This window comes from Aythya ferina (genome assembly GCF_964211825.1).
Source record: "Aythya ferina genome assembly, chromosome: 7".
NCBI classification, from domain to species: domain Eukaryota; kingdom Metazoa; phylum Chordata; class Aves; order Anseriformes; family Anatidae; genus Aythya; species Aythya ferina.
The window spans coordinates 31935480-31952627 of NC_140302.1; the positions used below are offsets into that span (position 1 = coordinate 31935480).

The 17148-nt window shown below is 44.6% G+C and overlaps 1 protein-coding gene across 1 annotated transcript; it reads right to left on the reverse strand.

Annotated features, from left to right (window-relative positions):
• Positions 1–1399: 1399 nt before the first annotated feature.
• Positions 1400–5104, reverse strand: LOC311440233 (uncharacterized protein). Its single transcript, XM_084526842.1, has 2 exons — positions 4401–5104; positions 1400–2907 (listed from the first exon to the last, which is right to left on the reverse strand). Exons 1-2 carry the CDS (start codon positions 4614–4616, stop codon positions 2383–2385), a joined length of 741 nt encoding a protein of 246 aa, XP_084382968.1. The 5' UTR covers positions 4617–5104; the 3' UTR covers positions 1400–2382.
• Positions 5105–17148: the final 12044 nt, after the last annotated feature.

Below are 17148 nucleotides of genomic sequence, written 5' to 3' on the forward strand. Positions count from 1 at the left end.
ACTAAGTTTTCAAAGCACACATTCAAAGGTGCAAAGCCACACACTTAAGAAATGCAAGAACGAAGGTTGCCTGTATTCCATTAATGTCATTCCCTTGTCTTTATGCACTGCTATTATTATGCCCTCACGTAATAATATGTTATTATTATGCATTCACTCCCAGAAGAGAAACTAACCTCTGGCAGATTTACAATACAAACCAGATGCATCCTCTCTATGGCATCTGCTAATACATTATGTGTGTCAGACTTTCATTTAAGTCTAAAATAAATATTTTCCTCCAGGGAAAATCTCACCTAATTGGCTGCTCCCCTCCATTTGTAGTGGTAAGGCAAACTGTGAATTCTGAAAAAATCATTTAGGATCAGTACATACTGCTCTCTCCCATAAACAAAGGGCCAGGAGCTTTTGGTATCCCATCTCTCTTCATTTAGATGCTATTGATCCCAAAATTGGGAAGGGGATGTGGAGTGAATCTGACCTGTTTCCTTTCCCTGCTGGTGTGCAAGCTCTTGGTTGTTATTAGGGACTGGCAGGAGGAATGAGAGAGATTCCTAAATCTGTCCTCTCCTCTCCACATATATTCACTCCTACACTCTGCTTCCCTGCTCCCTCACCTCTCTGGACAGATGAAGACAAAGAAACACGAGGCCCAACAGCTGAGGAGGCAGTGCAGAAGAAGAAATATTCCTACAGGTAAGTGAGTATTGGAACAGGGAAAATACAAGCTGCAGGTGGGACAACGCACTCTTTGAGGCAGCTTCAAGGGTGCTGAAGAAATGGGAGGAACAGGGAGGTAAGTGTGGTGGAGAGAAGTCAGCGCTTGGAGGGATGAGATCGGGTCAGGGATGTGGCTGCACTACTGCTCAGGACGGAACTGGTGACATCTGGAAGGCAAGTAGAAGGACACGGGAGAAAGGAAAATGCTCCTTGCTTCTTTTGAAGCATTTGGTTCCCCCATTTAATGGGCATAGGTGCTCTGCACCATCAAACAGCCTTTGAAAATGGATTAGAAAGTAGGTACCTTTTGAAAGGGAAAACGGGTGAGGGGTGGCATATTTATGGGGATAAAGGAACTTCCGATTCCTTTTATGCACTGCAGGTATATCAAGCGCACACAGTGCTGAGGCTCTCACTCTCACGTTGCTCCCACCAAGAAAGAGGAGTCTGATGTGTCCCCATCATCCAAAACTACTTTTATTAATGTATATATCTGCAGACAGGGTTTTGTGCTTGGGTTTTGGCAGAAAGCTGCTGCTGCCAGCCCTGCTATTGCTCTATTCTGCTGGTAGGAATTTGCAAATTGATATATTCATTACCTAATTTTTCCAGCTCCACTTACTTGTTAACTCATATTGAAAAATCTGAAAGTAAAGAAAGAAACATCAGCTCAAACTAACACTGTAATGATAAATTTATTGCCAGTTATACTACAGGCAGTAGTCACGCTTTTTAGAAGCTTGAAATAGTTACCCTGCTTTGGACCTGGTCCTTGGTCGGTGCTTGTAGAATTAAACACTGACATTTCATGTAATTGAAAAATGTAGCTGCAGCTGGTGTTGTATACTTAAATAACCACTATAAGCACTAAAATATGATAAACAATTTGAAGCTCAGATTACATTGAGAATTTGCTATGTTGTCCTCATATTTACAGCAGGAAAGTGGGAAGGATCCTACCTTCATAATTCTATAATTCTCACTTAAATGTAGCTTTCTTTCCTCTTTGCCCCTGTAGTTCTTTTTAAAGGTTTGTGAGCCTACACATGAAACCATAATGGCTGATCAGATTAAAAATAAAACTTACATCTGTGTTTGCTTTTACATACATCAGACACTGCTACAATGATCCACCTGGTGATTGCATGTGGCCACAAAAGAAAATCAATCATTTCTCATCAAGTATTTGCATCCATACAGAACATCACCAGAAATTAAATAGGTCAAAGTGATATGCAAGTGATAAAGCAAGACTTAAAACAAGGAAAGTAAATCGACAGGACACAATAGTGTTTTTTTCAGATTAGCTAACAGAAAATGCACATTACCAATAAGAAACCAATCTGTTCCACTGATGATAATCACTTTTTTTTTAAGGCAACTTAAGAATTCAATAATATGTGCATTCATTTTGAACACTGCTCTGTGTGTGTAGTAATTTAAGACTATTTCACAATTTCACTGATTCTTTGAGGAAAATAATTGAAAACAAAAATATGTAATGTCAATCAAGAACACAATATGAGAGAACATTTTGTCCCACAAACATATTTCTGTGTCAGAATGAACTAACACACATGAGCTACTTAAATCAGAACAGTGCTGAACAGGAACAATTCTGCGTTTTGAGGACTTTAGGAGTAGCTGTAAACAGCTCCAGTATTATTTTTTTTGCACTAACGCTTCCAGGGGAGCAGCTATGTGCATTGTTAAAATGTCCAAGAAGTCACCCTTGTAGAGGTCCAGGACGTTCTGGGTTTCCTTTGGATCGCTGTGCTCCATCACTTTCTTGTTGTCTTGGTTTGCTGGGCTGCAGGATTCTTCTGTCTCCTTGCTACGCCCAATCATTACCACAGCACTGCAGCTACTTCTGCGCCGAGATCCTCTACGGGTGAGGAAGGGGTTCTGGTTCTTGTCAGCAAATACTTTCGTCTTCCTGTTGGACCTCTTACTCTCATAGTTCCTGAGCTCCATTAGCCTCTCGTTGAAATACTCCTGCAGTGGTTTGTCACGGAAGCCGCTGCTGGTTGCTGGGTTGCCTTTCAAGTAGCCTCTTGAAGAGGCCCCCAAGCAATGGGGTAATGAAGCTTTGTTTGGAAAGCTGTTTGGCTGTGATGAAGAGCTCTTTCCTTCCAAATCCTGGAAAAGTTGGTTGAAGGCTGGAGTTTCTGAGTAATTTCTTGATAACTGTTTAAAATAGGGGGAAGGGAGAGGCAGGGTTGGAGCAGAAGGGAGAAGGGAATCTGAATTAAATTGTGCTGGTTTAAGTAGCAAAAGATCTTAAGTTTATGCTTCCACACATTAAAGAGTTGTTATGGAAAATTTTAGGTTTTTAAGATAAATTTATTGAATTTAGAATCTCCCACCTGCCTGTATTAAGAGAAGTTCAGGTTTATCCTTTCCAAAACTCACTAGCCTGTAGCTGCTGTTTCCCATGATAAAAATGTATGATTTTTTTTTTTTTTTGCCCTTCTTTACTTACAGAACTGCAGTTTTCACATATATTTCTACATCCTAAAACTACAAAGTTTACAGTTACTACCCTGCAGCATATCATAGATGTGCATGAATTTTTCTTCTCCTTTCCTATCATAGGATGCCTTTCAGCCTGCTAATGAACCATTTTAATACTTCAGCTACTTGAATAGTTGAAGGCCTGATCCAGCCCCGTTGACATCAGAGGGTGTCTTTATGTTGATTTCAGGGGAACACCCATGCTGTGAATCTTTTTATTGACTGCGAGGGAAATCAATGAGTGCCAAAAAATTTGCTAGAAATACAAGATTGCCTTTCCATGTCCACAATTAAATGTCCCCCGGGTTCTCAAAGTTACTGCTCTGCCATTTCTGTCTTCCTCACACTTACTCCAAGACACCCCAGCCTGTCTCAACCTAGCAGGAACAACAGCTGGTTTCTGTTTACCAAGTTAGACCGGACCATGGCTTTTTCTTTGCAAAATCTTAGCTGTTCAGCTTGAAGGAAGAACTGCTTTGAATTATATTACTGTTTCAAATCAATAAAAACTTTACTGTATGTAGACAATAACCTTTCACAGCAGGACCACGGAGCATTTTGCACTCATTTATTATGTCTGACAATGCCTTTGGTATCAAGAAAATGATCATTCATGCAGTTTTTCACAATTGCTCATTAAGTCTAGATACTTGCTAATGGTTCTGCCACAAATCTGGTTTCAGAGCCCAGCAATGTCTCAGCAGGGCACTCCATCATCAGCTTTTGGCAAGTTGCCTACTAGCGATGAATGAAAAACATTGAGTACAAACCAGGAGTAGTGGGTTGGACATGACATGTAAACTGAAAAGTAATCAAGTTTTTGATCTCTCTCTATTCCATCACATTCTGGAAGGGACCCAGCAAAACTAATGATCCTGCCTAGAGTGATTGTGCTTTTGGAGTAAGTTAGGTAACTGCAGAACACTAAAACTTGCCTAAAAAGTAGTCTCTCCTTCCTAATTCAAACCTTAAAAAATATTTAAAAATTCCTGACTTGATAATGTATCAGAGTATAACTCTTCAAAGTTCTGCTTTTCTATACCAAAACATAGCCCCAAACTTATTATCATATCAAATATCAATTTACCAGGAAGCAGGGAAATAACTCTAAGAGCAGAATAGGTAGTAGTTGCCATACATTTCAAAGAGAGTTTCTGCATACAAACCTTAATGTCTTGGAAGCCTGGGTACTCTGGGATGATGGGCAAGGTACACATGCTAACACTGTTTGACCGCCTTTTTTTCACCGTCTTGCGAGAGCAAGTGCAGTTCCTGGAGAGATGAGCTTGTCCCAGGTCAGCCGGATTTTCACTGAAATTGAATATTTTACAGTCTTTTATGTAGCAAGTTCTCAGGCACATCATTGAGGCAGGTCCCTCCATTTGAATGTGATTCAGGAGCGTTTAGAAGCAATCTGTATTCCAGAACAATTCCCTCTCTAGTTTCCCTCTAATGCATAATCTCACAGCAGCGAGTCCCTTGACAATCCGTGGGGCTGAGTGCCGGCAGATGCAGAAGACCAAGCTGACAAAGCTCTGAGCAGTCCGTCTCTTGTGAAACTGGGTTCTTAGAGATCACAAGCAAGTGATGCCTTCACTGAAGTCTGAAGCTCTCAAGCCATTAATGCTGCTTTTATCCTCTGAAAGCTCTTCACAGGAGGCTGGTAAATTCAGACCATGAACGTAAAGGGCTCAGGTGAGGAGGGATTTGCAGGGATTACAAAGCTGCACCTTCTGTCAATAAAGTCTCACGCTGTCCTCTCAGACAGCCTAATGTGACTGCTGACGCAGCAGCAATTAAAGAAGATCAACAGCCTGCACGCAAGAGTCGTCACTTGGCTTACATGGAGCAGGCAGATCACTGCCTTATGGCTAGGGGCTCCACGATAAAACAACATTAAGGGCTTTGGCCCAGACAAAAGGTGAGTAAGTCAACACAACCAACAGCTCGAGAAAGATAGTGTGGACAGCTATAATTAAAAATAAATAAATAAATCTTCCAAGAAATTCTATGCCTCTAGGCATCCCTGGTGTGCTTGGAGGGGGGCTACAGCCCTGGAGATCTGAGGAGATGCCCCAGCTGCCTTGCTGTTTGCATAGCCATGGCTTGTACAACTAGAGAGGGATGCGTGGCCTTCAAACAGCCTGGGTCCAGCACCAGCTTAGCAAAAGACCATGGTAAGAGCAAGACTCCTTTCAGCCAAAGCCATGAAAATATTCAAAGCAAGAAAAAAGAGCTGCTCTGAACTGCTCACAACCTAAATAACATGGAGGAAAGGTAAGCAGGGAAACAACTCCATAGTTTTTATTTACAGATACTTGAGTGGTATCATCACTAGAAACAGATACATTATGTAGTTGTAGTAACTGGTGAATCTTTAACTGTGGCAGCGCTGGGCTGCTTAAAGCCCACAGCACCAGAGGATGTCTCCTGCCACTGGGAAGGCAGCAGCTCCCTCCAGTGCCCCACTGCAGCCAGCCTCCATGCAGAGCGTTGGTGGTGAAGAGGCAGAAGAACTGCCTCTTCTCCATCACATGCCAGGGAGCAATTGCTGTGCTCACCAGTGCTTGTGAAAGGTAGCCAGAGAGGGGATTTAAACGCTCTGAATATGTGCATGTAAATGTATCCTGGCTGAGCTAGAAATCCATATCCATCCATGGCGTCCATAAATATTTGAATCCATGCATTCAGAGCACTGACCGTGAGCTGTAAAGAGCTTTGGATCTTGTCCACGAGACCATCAGCAGGATTTGGGTTACTGCTCCAGCCTGTCTGGCAGATGGCAGCTTGGCAGGCTCAGGGCAGAAGCCTCAGCAGCAGCGCCCACCTCACCGTTGGGCAAAAGCAGGTCAGGCATAAGTAAAGAGCTCACATAAACAGGTACAGCCACACATCCCGTATCCAAATGCACACATGCAACATCACTTGTTATCAGCTCTGGCTCTGGCATTTTTGATTTGAGAGTAAAATGATTCTCAGGCAGCTGTGAAAACCCTCAGAATGAATGACCATTACAGTGACCCCCACACCAACATGAGCCGCACACAAATTCAGATACGAGGGCTGACAGAAAGAACTTGCATGTAGAGATGCCACAGTGCTCACAAAATAATAGCACATGAGTCATCTCTGGTGCAGTCCTGATGACTTGCATTGTTGCATACATACTGGTACCTTAATACGTCAGCACAAAGTGGCCTTGCTAGTAGCACCTGAGAAAAAAATACATAGCATTAACAAAGCTTCCTGGCAGCAAATTTCACTCTAAAAATCTTTCCTGGTAGAATTTATCATGAGGGAAAAAAAATGGAAAGGAAAAAAAAAAAAAAAAAAGAAGAAGAAAAAACAAACAAACAAATAAAAAAATTAATCTCACCACCTTATTGGTGGGTTTATTTACCTTATTTACTATTCCTTCCCAGATGTCTCAGACAATCTCTGAGACAATGTTGTTTTTCAGATATGTTCCAGGCAAACCTGGATCAGTAAGTCACCACGGCCAGGCAGGAGGTGGGTCCTACCTGTGACTCTTCATGCCAAGTCACCACATCCAAGTCTGAATTGCTTCAGCCATGCAGAACCAAGCACAGTGTGAAATCTGACTGGTGGCAGAATAAACCTTACCCTGTACAGAGAAGGGGCAGAAAAATAATCAAAAACAAACAAACAAACAAACAGAATCAAATTAATTTCACAATTTCACTAGCGACAGAGAGTTTTGTTATTTCCCAGGTCAAGGTATTCATGGTACTGCCTGCAGTTGTCATCTGATTCACAAAAATAAGGACTGTGCAAAACAGCTGCCATTGACAGAATTGCTTTAGGAGCTGTGATGACATCTTGTAGGTGTACAGGCCTTGCAGGGGTCCAGTAAATGCACCGGCTATTGTAGACATGGTGAAGAGTTTCCTCTTTCCATTTAAACTTGCAGCCTGAAAATCCCTCGTTATCAAAATTCATTCCCTCTTCTCCACGGAAAGCATTTGCCTGGTTGAAGTGAGACACCAGCAGCATTTAATCTGTAATTGCTCATTGTGCTTAATGAACATGAGAATGTGACACAGAGTGTGCCGCTTGCGTGGAGCTTTACAAAGTGTCCCACGTTCCCATTTTAATTGTGGGTTCTGGTTCTGCTCCCGCAGACTAAAATCAGAGCTCACGGAGACTGCTCTTTTATAACCTCTTGTTCCTTCTTGTACCGTGTCATTACTGCATGCAGTGGGGCCAATGTACTTCTCTCATCAAGAAAGCTCTTTGTCCCATTTAACATGAAACTTTACATTTTCCTTTCATCCTCGGGTGAAAAGAAACATGACTTTCAGCAATGTGTAGGTTTCAGTAGTTACCTACCTTATATCTTGATGTTTTTACTCTATTAAAAAGTTGTTTGTTTTTTTTCTTTCCTTTTTTATATAATGGATAGTTGCATTCTTATAGCATTCCTCATGTCAGATAAGCTCAGATTATTTATCACAGTTTGCAAGAGCAGGTTGTGGCTATGAATCTCAGTTTTTCTGCCTTTGGAGTAAATCACTCAAAAGAAAAATCACGCGAGGAATTGTTTACATTTCTGTGACCTCTACTTTTGCTAAATATTTGCATTTTCTCTGCTCTCCCTTCAACAAATAAGAACTGGTCTATTTTTATAAGCAACTTTCAGTATTATAAGTTAGGTGAGTGATTTATAATTGCTAATTAATCTCAAACTGCAAGAGATAAATTTGGTTTCTGAAAGTACCACCGAATGACACAGATAATACAAGTCCAACTCCAAAACTGGATGTGGGGTCTAAAACCAGACCCAAGAGCAGGTTATAGATAGATTGTGCTACACTGTTTTTATAACTAAGTAAATTTCCTTGTGGCAAAAAGAGATGTTATGCTTATTTAATGTTAATTTCTATCAATGTGATGACTGTTTCCTAGTTAGAGATATCTAACTTGTGTTATAAAAGTACCGAGTAACTCCCAGAGTATTAGCTTCATGAAGCTACAACACTCTGAAGGTTACAAGAACCTCCTTCTCCACCACTTACACCAGAGTAACTTCTGCAACTGCGATGTGCTGACCTCTTACTGACGTTAAGGTACCTTATGTCCCTTCATCCCCAGAACCAGGCCTTTTGTCAAAGCAGCACCCAGGTCAGGCAAATGTGGTTTTCCCTTCTCTTAATGGTCAGAGTCCTGAATCTGCTCACTGTGTTCTGGGTCATGCACTCAGTCACCCCACACTCCCTGTGACCACATTTACCACTAATTTAAGACTAATATTTGTTTGTATTTCCTTGTATAACATTGTTTCTAGTAGTTCAATACCACTGGCATTCACCCCATGCCTCGTCCTTGCTTTGTCCCTGTGCAGCCTGCAGCAGGCAGAGCAAGGCTGCTGCCGTACCCTTCACCTGCCAGTCCAAGGCTGCTTTGGCTGACAAAAATCCCCAGTGTGGCAGGTCTGGTAACTGCTGGAGGATCGATTCCTTTCATGGAAGTGCAGCTTCTCAGATCTGTGACGTTTTCCTTCTGAGAAAAATAATCTGCAGGCTGGGAAGGAGGGGAAGCTGGACCTCAGTCGGTTCATGAAGTGAAGGACTGGATGAAAGGCCCATGTGCTGAAAATATCATGAGCCAGACCCTAAAAACAGCATAGAAAGTTGAAAACGTGATGTTTAATTCATTTTCTAGAGGTAAGATAAATCAAGGGACATTTGCTGCTGTTTGTTTTCAAATTAAACCTGATGTTTCCATCTAATTCCCTGAATTGAAGTGCTGCAGCTCCGAAAGCTGCCACAACGTGCAAGAAAATCCAGAAGGAGGGGAATGCTGCTGCTGTCTTGTGAGACAGGGTGTCTCAAACTCAAAGAGAGCAAAGTGAATGTACTGAAACCCCTCTGCCTTGCTCTTAAAGGGATGTCTCTGCTGCGGTACACTGTGCTGTACGATAAACATGCTCAGAGCCAACAAAAGTCCCACTGAAACAGCCCACAGCTCAGCAAAACCATTGTGAGCTGCTGCATAAACCAGAGCTTAGCACAGGAGCTTTCCTACATTGAGCTGACACTGAGAGCTCCAGTATTAGGTGACGTAAAGTCTCTAACTTTTTTGTCAGACTGTGAAAAGTACTGATTTGTAGCACTGCAGAGCAGAGACAGGGAAAGCCAGCACCCCCAAATCCTCAGCTGCAGGGGAGCAAAAGCAGTGCTGCCTGTGAGCAGCCCTCCCCAACCCATGGGAGGAGGGGAAGGGCTCTCTGCAGCCCCCGCCGAGCCTTGCCCTAAATGTGCCTCCAGCTCCAGCAGGACACACGCAGCCCACGCTCCTGACGCTCGTTTGGCCCCCAAGAGGCCTGAAGCAATGCGGAGAGGTGGGAAAGAGGAGCGAGCAGCGCGCCAGCCCCATCACTTACTGACCAAGGAAATGACCAGGCTTTACCAGTAAGGGAGTGAGGTATGTCATGAAAAGAGAAGCGAAGAGCTGCTCCTCGCCCAGACACCAGGGGTGGCGGTGTGGGAGCAGAAGTAGAATTGCAAAATGTTGACTCAGAATTTATGGCTTCTGAGGTCACTCGGTTCCTCATTTCAAAAAGGCTTTGGTCTAGCCCTAAAAAGAAGCCTGAGCTGTATCACTGCTTCTGCATTCGGACTTCCCCCAGGTCTGGCTGGTATGACTGTGTGTCTTCTGCCCGTACCTCCCCTCCGCTTGCAAAAAAGGCAGCGTGTGTGTGTGTGTGAGTCTATACACCCATTTTACTTGGCAATCAAACCTCTGATCTCACTCGCACTCTTTTGACCTCGGACCAAGTTCCACGCATCTCTTGCCCTTTATTAGATGGCTAATACTCTTAAAAGAAGAAACAGATGGCACCCATCTGCAGATGTCAAATGCTCGCCTCACATGGCATGTTTACTGCTGGATTTTCACCAGACTCTTGGCCCACATAGTTAGGTTTTTGTCTTAGTCACCAGCTTCAGACCTGGAGCAAACATTGACTGACTGGGTTGAGCCACAATTACATTTCTGCCTCTCAGTGCTTCTGGTTATTTTTTAAAAACGACTGTACAGGAAAGGGATTAGGGATGCTTAGAGTTCAGGAAGCAGAGCATTAAAATCTGAAGTTAAAAAAGAGGTTGAGAAGGAATAATGCATGCAAGAGCGGCACTCCTGGGAGGGGGGGGTGCAATCTAAGAGCAGAGCTACAAGAAGAGAAGGTCCACGTTTCTCAGGGCATGTGAAGTGGACTTGGGAGCACGTTTCCACTGTGGGCGTCCTTGATTAACACTCCAATTTGTACTCTGCTGTCCTTCTGGACAAACTTTGCCATGTGAGTATCTCGCATGGAGCAGAGAGGTGTGGCCCTTCATGTCCTGGGGTGAAGCAGCTGTAAAGCCGTGAGGTTTGCTGCTGCATTCCCCAGAATGAGGATCTCGGGGCCTGTCTTTCTTTGTCTCTTTTCCTATTTCTGTCTGAGTACATGTTTCTGAGCTTCCTGGCTGGGTGACTGGCAGCACAAGGAAAGTGCTCATCCCTCTGTGCCAGCGGTGCTCGCTGTGGAGTGTCCTTGTGCCTGCCTGTGTTAAGGATGAATTCACCTGAACCTGTTGACCCTGGTGGCAGTTTTGTAGCACATTTACCACACTCCACGTCTTCCAGGAAAGCACTCTATAACGTATAAAAGCCACCTCCTCCCTCTGTGAGGGCTTACTTCTGGCAGCTACAGGTGAGCACTTAATGACAGCGCTGACACTGCCAGGTGTTTCATAAGCATTAAGCTAATGCGCTTACCCCACAGTGCCTCATCTGCCCACCTTTATCCCATTGACACTTCTAAAGCAGGAGGGGGAATTAGCAGGGTAGAGAAAAAATAGAACAAAAGTCATATTAAAAGTCATAATGTGGTGACACGGGGATTGCTCCGCCAGATACATTCCTTTTGTTTCTGTTCTCTACCTGAATTGTGTTGAGCTCCAAACCAAAGAGTTTAACCACGCTGAGGCAGTGTCAGAACCTCCCCACGTTCAGATGGGGGCCTCAACAGCCTCAGATCTGCAGTATTTTTGTTCTCCAGCACTCACCATCTAGGGATGTTGCTTCCTGGGGACAAAATAAGCTCCAAAACATCAGAGCAATGAAGAGCTGAGAGCTTTATCAGCTGCACAAAGTGACGTCAGCGATGCAGGACAAAAAGAGGGGGAAAAGAGTACCTTCTGGCATCCCTGTATTTTTAGCTGTGGCAATTGAATCTCTTTTTGGAAAGTGCATAATAATCTACAAAACACCGGTGTTTTCTTGCCTCACCTCCTCACAGCTGTTCTGGTTCCCTACCTGCTTTTTTGCTCAGTGGTATGTACTTAATTTTCCCTGGTGCCTACATGCTGTGCTTGGTAACAAGGCCAGATACCAACACACCATATCCCTTCCTCCCATCAGCTCCATTCCCACTGAGTTCCCTCCACCTTCCCTCCACACTCTGCCTCCTGGATCCTCTCTCTTCACACACAGACAGACAAACCTGACTCCCTACCTCAGCTTCTGCTGCTCTGACAAGCACTCCATCTCGTCCATCCTTGCCACAGTTGGCCAAGACCTGTAAAAAATAGTGACAAAGAATGAAGTTAGCTCAGTTTTAATGCTCCACCTCAGCATGGCTGTCTGTAGAAATTGCTTCTGTGAAGAGGAAAGCAAAGAGAGATTAGTATTGACATGTCCCATCAGTGATAGCAGGTGGATATTCTAACAAGTGATGCTCTTTTTCCCCAGGTATATATGCACTGAGTGCCTGGCATTCTGCGCATCCTGGAAACAGCCCTGCTGCAGCTCTCTCTCTCTTTAGACAGAAGCTAATAGAAGGCGATCTGCAGTATCAGGGCAGTATTTACAAGTCAATGAAAGCCCATCCATGATGTCAACTCTTATCAGTGCTATCACAGGCAGAAAATGAGAGTCAAGAGCAAGATCAGCAAACCCAGGTTGCTTTCCTTAAGACTGCTCCCTTCGTATCCAGAAAAATCTCATTTCTGGGACAATAGTGCTCTATTTCCTGCCTAGCTGGAGCAGGAAGGCATTGGTTATGCCTGCTTTCTCTGTTAGTAAGCAGGAGAGCACTTTCAGAGAAGATCATCAAGACAATCATCTCTCTTTATTTCCCAGTCCCTCCAGATAATTTCCTACAGAAAGTAGAAGATCCCCTGTGCTAAATCCTCAGGGAAAGGAGTGATAAAAGGACAGCTGGAAGCAAGAAAAAAAAAAAAAAGTATTAAAATCAGGCAGCTCCTCAGTTCCATGTGGATTCTGTTTTGCTTGAGTTATCATTGAGGCCTGTGAGACTGTATGGATAACAACTGAACACAGGCAAAATCCTTCAGAAATATCCTGTCTTGTTGTACTCCTTTCCTTCCAGCTGTCCCCTGTGCTGCTAAGTTGCTTTGCCTTGTCTCTTGTGACCTCAGCTGGCTCTGCGGGATCCTTCTACCAGCTACAAGCCTTGAAACGGGGGCTTGAGGTGGTGTTTCAGCTCCAGCATGCCTGAGCTACACCCCCTTCTCCTCACAAACAACATTTGTGGCCCTTCTGCTGCCCAGGTCGGCCAGAGGTGAAGCTCTGCTTACAAACTCACCTGTCTGGAAGCACTTTCAGACATCATCTCCCAACAGCCAGCACTAAGAAAACCTTTCCCCGTGGTTTACAAGGGGCACCCTGAGCAGCTCTGTGCAGGCAGGCAAGGATGCAGCACCCCTTGGTGTTCCCAGGATGTGAGGGGAAACCACATCTGGCCTCACAGCCTGAGAGACACGGGGCTGTCACAGGGATCACCAGGCCACGGATCACCAGGTAAAGGATCACCAGAGCTCCCTCTGCATCCCAAAGACACCCTGCACCCCATCTCCTGCAGCCTGGGCGGCAGCACCATGAAGCGTCCTGCTGCTGCTGCTCCTCAGCTTCTGCCGTGGGGCAGGGGGTGCTGGGGGGGAACCCGGGAAGTTGAACTGCTGCTCATGCAGGCTCCTGCTGTCTGCAGACCACACAAACCTCAAAGCAAAGCAGCGTTCTGACCCCAAAAAAGGTTTCCAGCTTGGCATGAGGGCAAGGGTTAACTTCTGGGGCAGAAGAGGTATCACGGGAAGGTGCTGGCAGGATATTTAAAATTGTCTGTTCTTTTTCTTTTTCCCTTTTTTTTTTTTTCCATTACTTAGCATTCAGTGAGGCTTTAAATGTCACCCATCTGCCATGATTCTGGCTGAGATTTGAGCACCGCTCTCTTATGACTGTTTTCCAAGATTTTATGTATAAATGATGGCCATGAGGCAGAAACAACCTTCTGCCTGCCAGCACAGTGAAGAGGGCATTTAACAAAATCCCTCTTTGCCTCCAGCTACAATTTTAGGGACTGTTTAAGCCTCTGAACAATCCCAGCACTAATGTAGCAGTGGAGATTGTATCTCTGGTTTCTGTCAGCTAGAACATTCTTATCTAAGATAGGTCTCTAAAATGCAAATCTATTAATGGTGTTATTTTAATGAAACCTACAGCAGATGCAAAAACTGTCAGCTGATTAAATCACATTTAAATTAGTGCTGTTGTCTGTAGAAGTAAATGTGACTCCAGCCTCGGTGGAACATGTGTTTGGAAAAGATACCTGGTAAATCCAGCCATGGCAGTGGCAACCTGCAGCATGTCCAGGCTCCCACTAATGACTCACTGCAAGGTAGAGCTAAAGGTGCTTTTGCTGTAGCTCCATCTATATCAGTACGGCTACAACAGGGGTAGACTGAAACGTTAGTTTTCAGTCTCACTTAAAAAATAAACAAACAACAATCAAACAAACAAAAAAAAATCCAAGCAGAAGTTTCTCTTTCTTTAAAGCATTCTTCACAAGGCAACGGTCACTTTACTAGCCCCAAGTGTCTGCCCCATCCTCATTGCTTCAGTTCCCAAGAAGCTCACCAGCACAAGCGATGATTCACACTCTTTCTGCGAAGCTTTCATGGTGTCGAGGTTCTGACTCGTATCTTCCACTCCGCAGGACAGTGTTGCTCTTGTGCTGTGATGGGAAGCTGGAGGCTGACCAAAGCCCTGTTAAATGGTGCGGCTGTTGGAGAGGCGCAGGCTCGGACGGCACCCTGTCTTTTTTCCTCAGGGTTGCCTGAGGTTCGGCACTGCCCCTTTGAACCAAATTATTTGGTGAACTAAGTGAGCCAGACAAGTAATATAGTATGTGGGAGCATCCTTCTAAATTCAAGGGTATGATGTGACCCATCTGTTCTGACTGTGCTTTAACTTCTGGTAGATCTCTGAAGAACAAGGGCTGTTTTGTACATACTAGTTTAATATATCGCTTCACTTCTGGGGATGAAATCCCCATCCTGAAAGAAAAGGACAGCCTTTGTTTAAGTGATTGACAAGGAATCCTCCTCTGTGTCATGCCTGGCCTTTTTCATGCTGAAAACGAATTACCTCAGAAATGCAGTAATGTAATCAAAGCTGCATACTTATTTACTTAAAAGGACTGAGGCTCACATCTTCTGCGATGTCCAAAAGAACAGCAGCGCAAATGCTTTTCAGTCACTGGGGATCTCAGCAGAAGAGCTTATCATAAGTGGGTGTGTTTATATGTGCTTATGGACAAACATCAACTAAAATACAAAGAAGTCCTGAGGGAGCAGTTTCATACAAATATATATATATATATATTTCTTTTTTTAAAGAACAAAACAGATTATTAATTACCAAGATAATACAAACAAGATGAGACTACTTATTCGTTACTCGTTCAGGTACAGAATAAAAAATGCCATTAACTTGTTGATTTCTCCCTTTGAATCTATACCAGCTTGGGGGAAAGTCACCCAACTCCTTATGAGGCCTTCTGCTCCCACAGGAGCACTTCAGTGAGCTCAAGCATTAGTTACAACATGCAAACAAACAAAACTGTGGGAATATGCTGCATGTTGTGGTGAGTTTCCACAGCTCGCCTCATCTCCAGGATAAGGAGCTAGATGCTGAGGGTGGTCCAGAAGGGGCATGGTGCATGGGGCTGGTTGTGTCCCAGCTACCAGAAGGCACATGGGGAAGCACCTCTGTCCTACAAGGATAGATGGACAATGGCACTGCAGAAAGAGCTGGAATGGGTTTGAGGCAGAAAGCCACACTGGGGTTGTGGAGAGGTGAAAGCCTGCCCAGGGCTGGAGCTATAGGTGAAGAAACAGTGTTGGACTGTTTGTGAGCACTGAGGTGACTCCTGAAGATGTTTGGGCAGGAAGCACTGAGGTAACCCCAAGCATGGACAGGGCAACAGTTGTAGGTGAGATGATGAAGTCCCTCCAAGGGGTCAGCATCAGCATCCAGTCAGGAAATGCCGAGGTTCCTCAGGGAGCCGCAGCGCTGGCGTTTTGGCAGGTCGCACCCTGCAGCAGTGTTTTGGTGGGAAAGGCTGAGGTACCTCAGAGGAGGGCGGTGTGGCACCATGTTGAGGGGAGGCACAAAGGTACCTCAGAAAGGGAGCAGCAGGAGGCATGGAGGGAAGCGGTGAGACACCTCAGAAAAGACAGTGCCAGCAGTTTGGCAGCTAAAAGCTGAGGTAACTCGGAGAAGACGGTGATGCCATTTTGGCAGGAAACCTGGCAGCACCTCAGGGAGGGGAGAGCAGAAGGCCTTGGTGGGAAGCACTGGCAGACCTCGGAGAAGACAGCGGCAGCATTTTAGCGAGAAATGCTGAGGAAGTCGGAGAGGGCAGGCTAGGGTATGGCAGGAAATGCTGTGTTACCTCAGAAATGGGACAGCAGGAGGCTTTACAGAAACACTGAGCTGCTTCAGAGCGGGCAGCGTCAGTGTTTTGGCAGTTGACACTGAGGTGACTTTAGAGGAGGCGATGGGAATGCTTTGGTGGGAAACGCTGAGGTACCCCAGGGGAGGCTGTGGCTGTGTTCGCAGTTAGCGCTGAGGTACCTCAAAGCAGGCAGCTGAGGAGGGTTTGGGGGTGCTTCAGAGAAGGCAGCCTGTGGCAGGTTTGTGGGAAAGCCTGAGGCAGCTGAAAAAAATAATAATAATAATAAATAGCAGCAGGATGGCTGTGACAAAATGGTGAAGTGCCGGAGAAGGTGGGACAGCATCCAGGTGAGGTGGAGTATAGCTGAGCATGGCATTTCAGCAGGAAGGGTGGGAGACACAAGGGGAAACAAAGAAGTACCCTACAACTGAAAGGATAGAGAAGATATGGTAACAATGTGAAGGCACCATATGACACAGAAAAAGATTAAACAGGAAAAAAAAAAAAAAAAAGAGGAAGAATTTTAGTGAGAAAATTGAGGCAGATATGAATTATGACATGCTTTTGGCTCAGGTCATGGAGGAGAATCAGCTCAGGTCATGGAGGAGCAGCCTTGAACACTTGATGCTCTTTCTTCCTTTGCATTGGCAACCTCCCTGTAAGCAGAGCTTGGGACTTTGATGTTTCTTGCTGTCCTTTTGCTATATTGCTCCTTTGGCTTCCTGGGGAGTGAGAGCCATGTAACGTACCAGTACAGGACCCTTCAGTTTGTGTCTGCTTTCCCTCAGATTTACTGTGGGGAGTAATCTTCATTAATGTCACAAATTGCTAATGGCAGACATAGCCATGACTTCTTTCTCATCCACCATACAAATGACCCATTGTTGGTGTTTTGTTGCTTTTTTTTTTTTTTTCCTTCTTCTTCTTCTTTTGCTATGTAGACTACGGTTGGATTTTTCACAGCAAATCCATACACTTGTAAAGTAAAATTACCATCTCCCGGAAAGAAATAGAGAGATGTCCTTGAGATGTAAGCATTGTATTTCAACTGTACAAGGAAACAATTAAGACAGTACACGCTTGCAATAAGTACAGTAGGATCAGTCTTCAGGATAATCTCTCAGGGACTATACCTTAGGAAAAAAAGGAAGTGA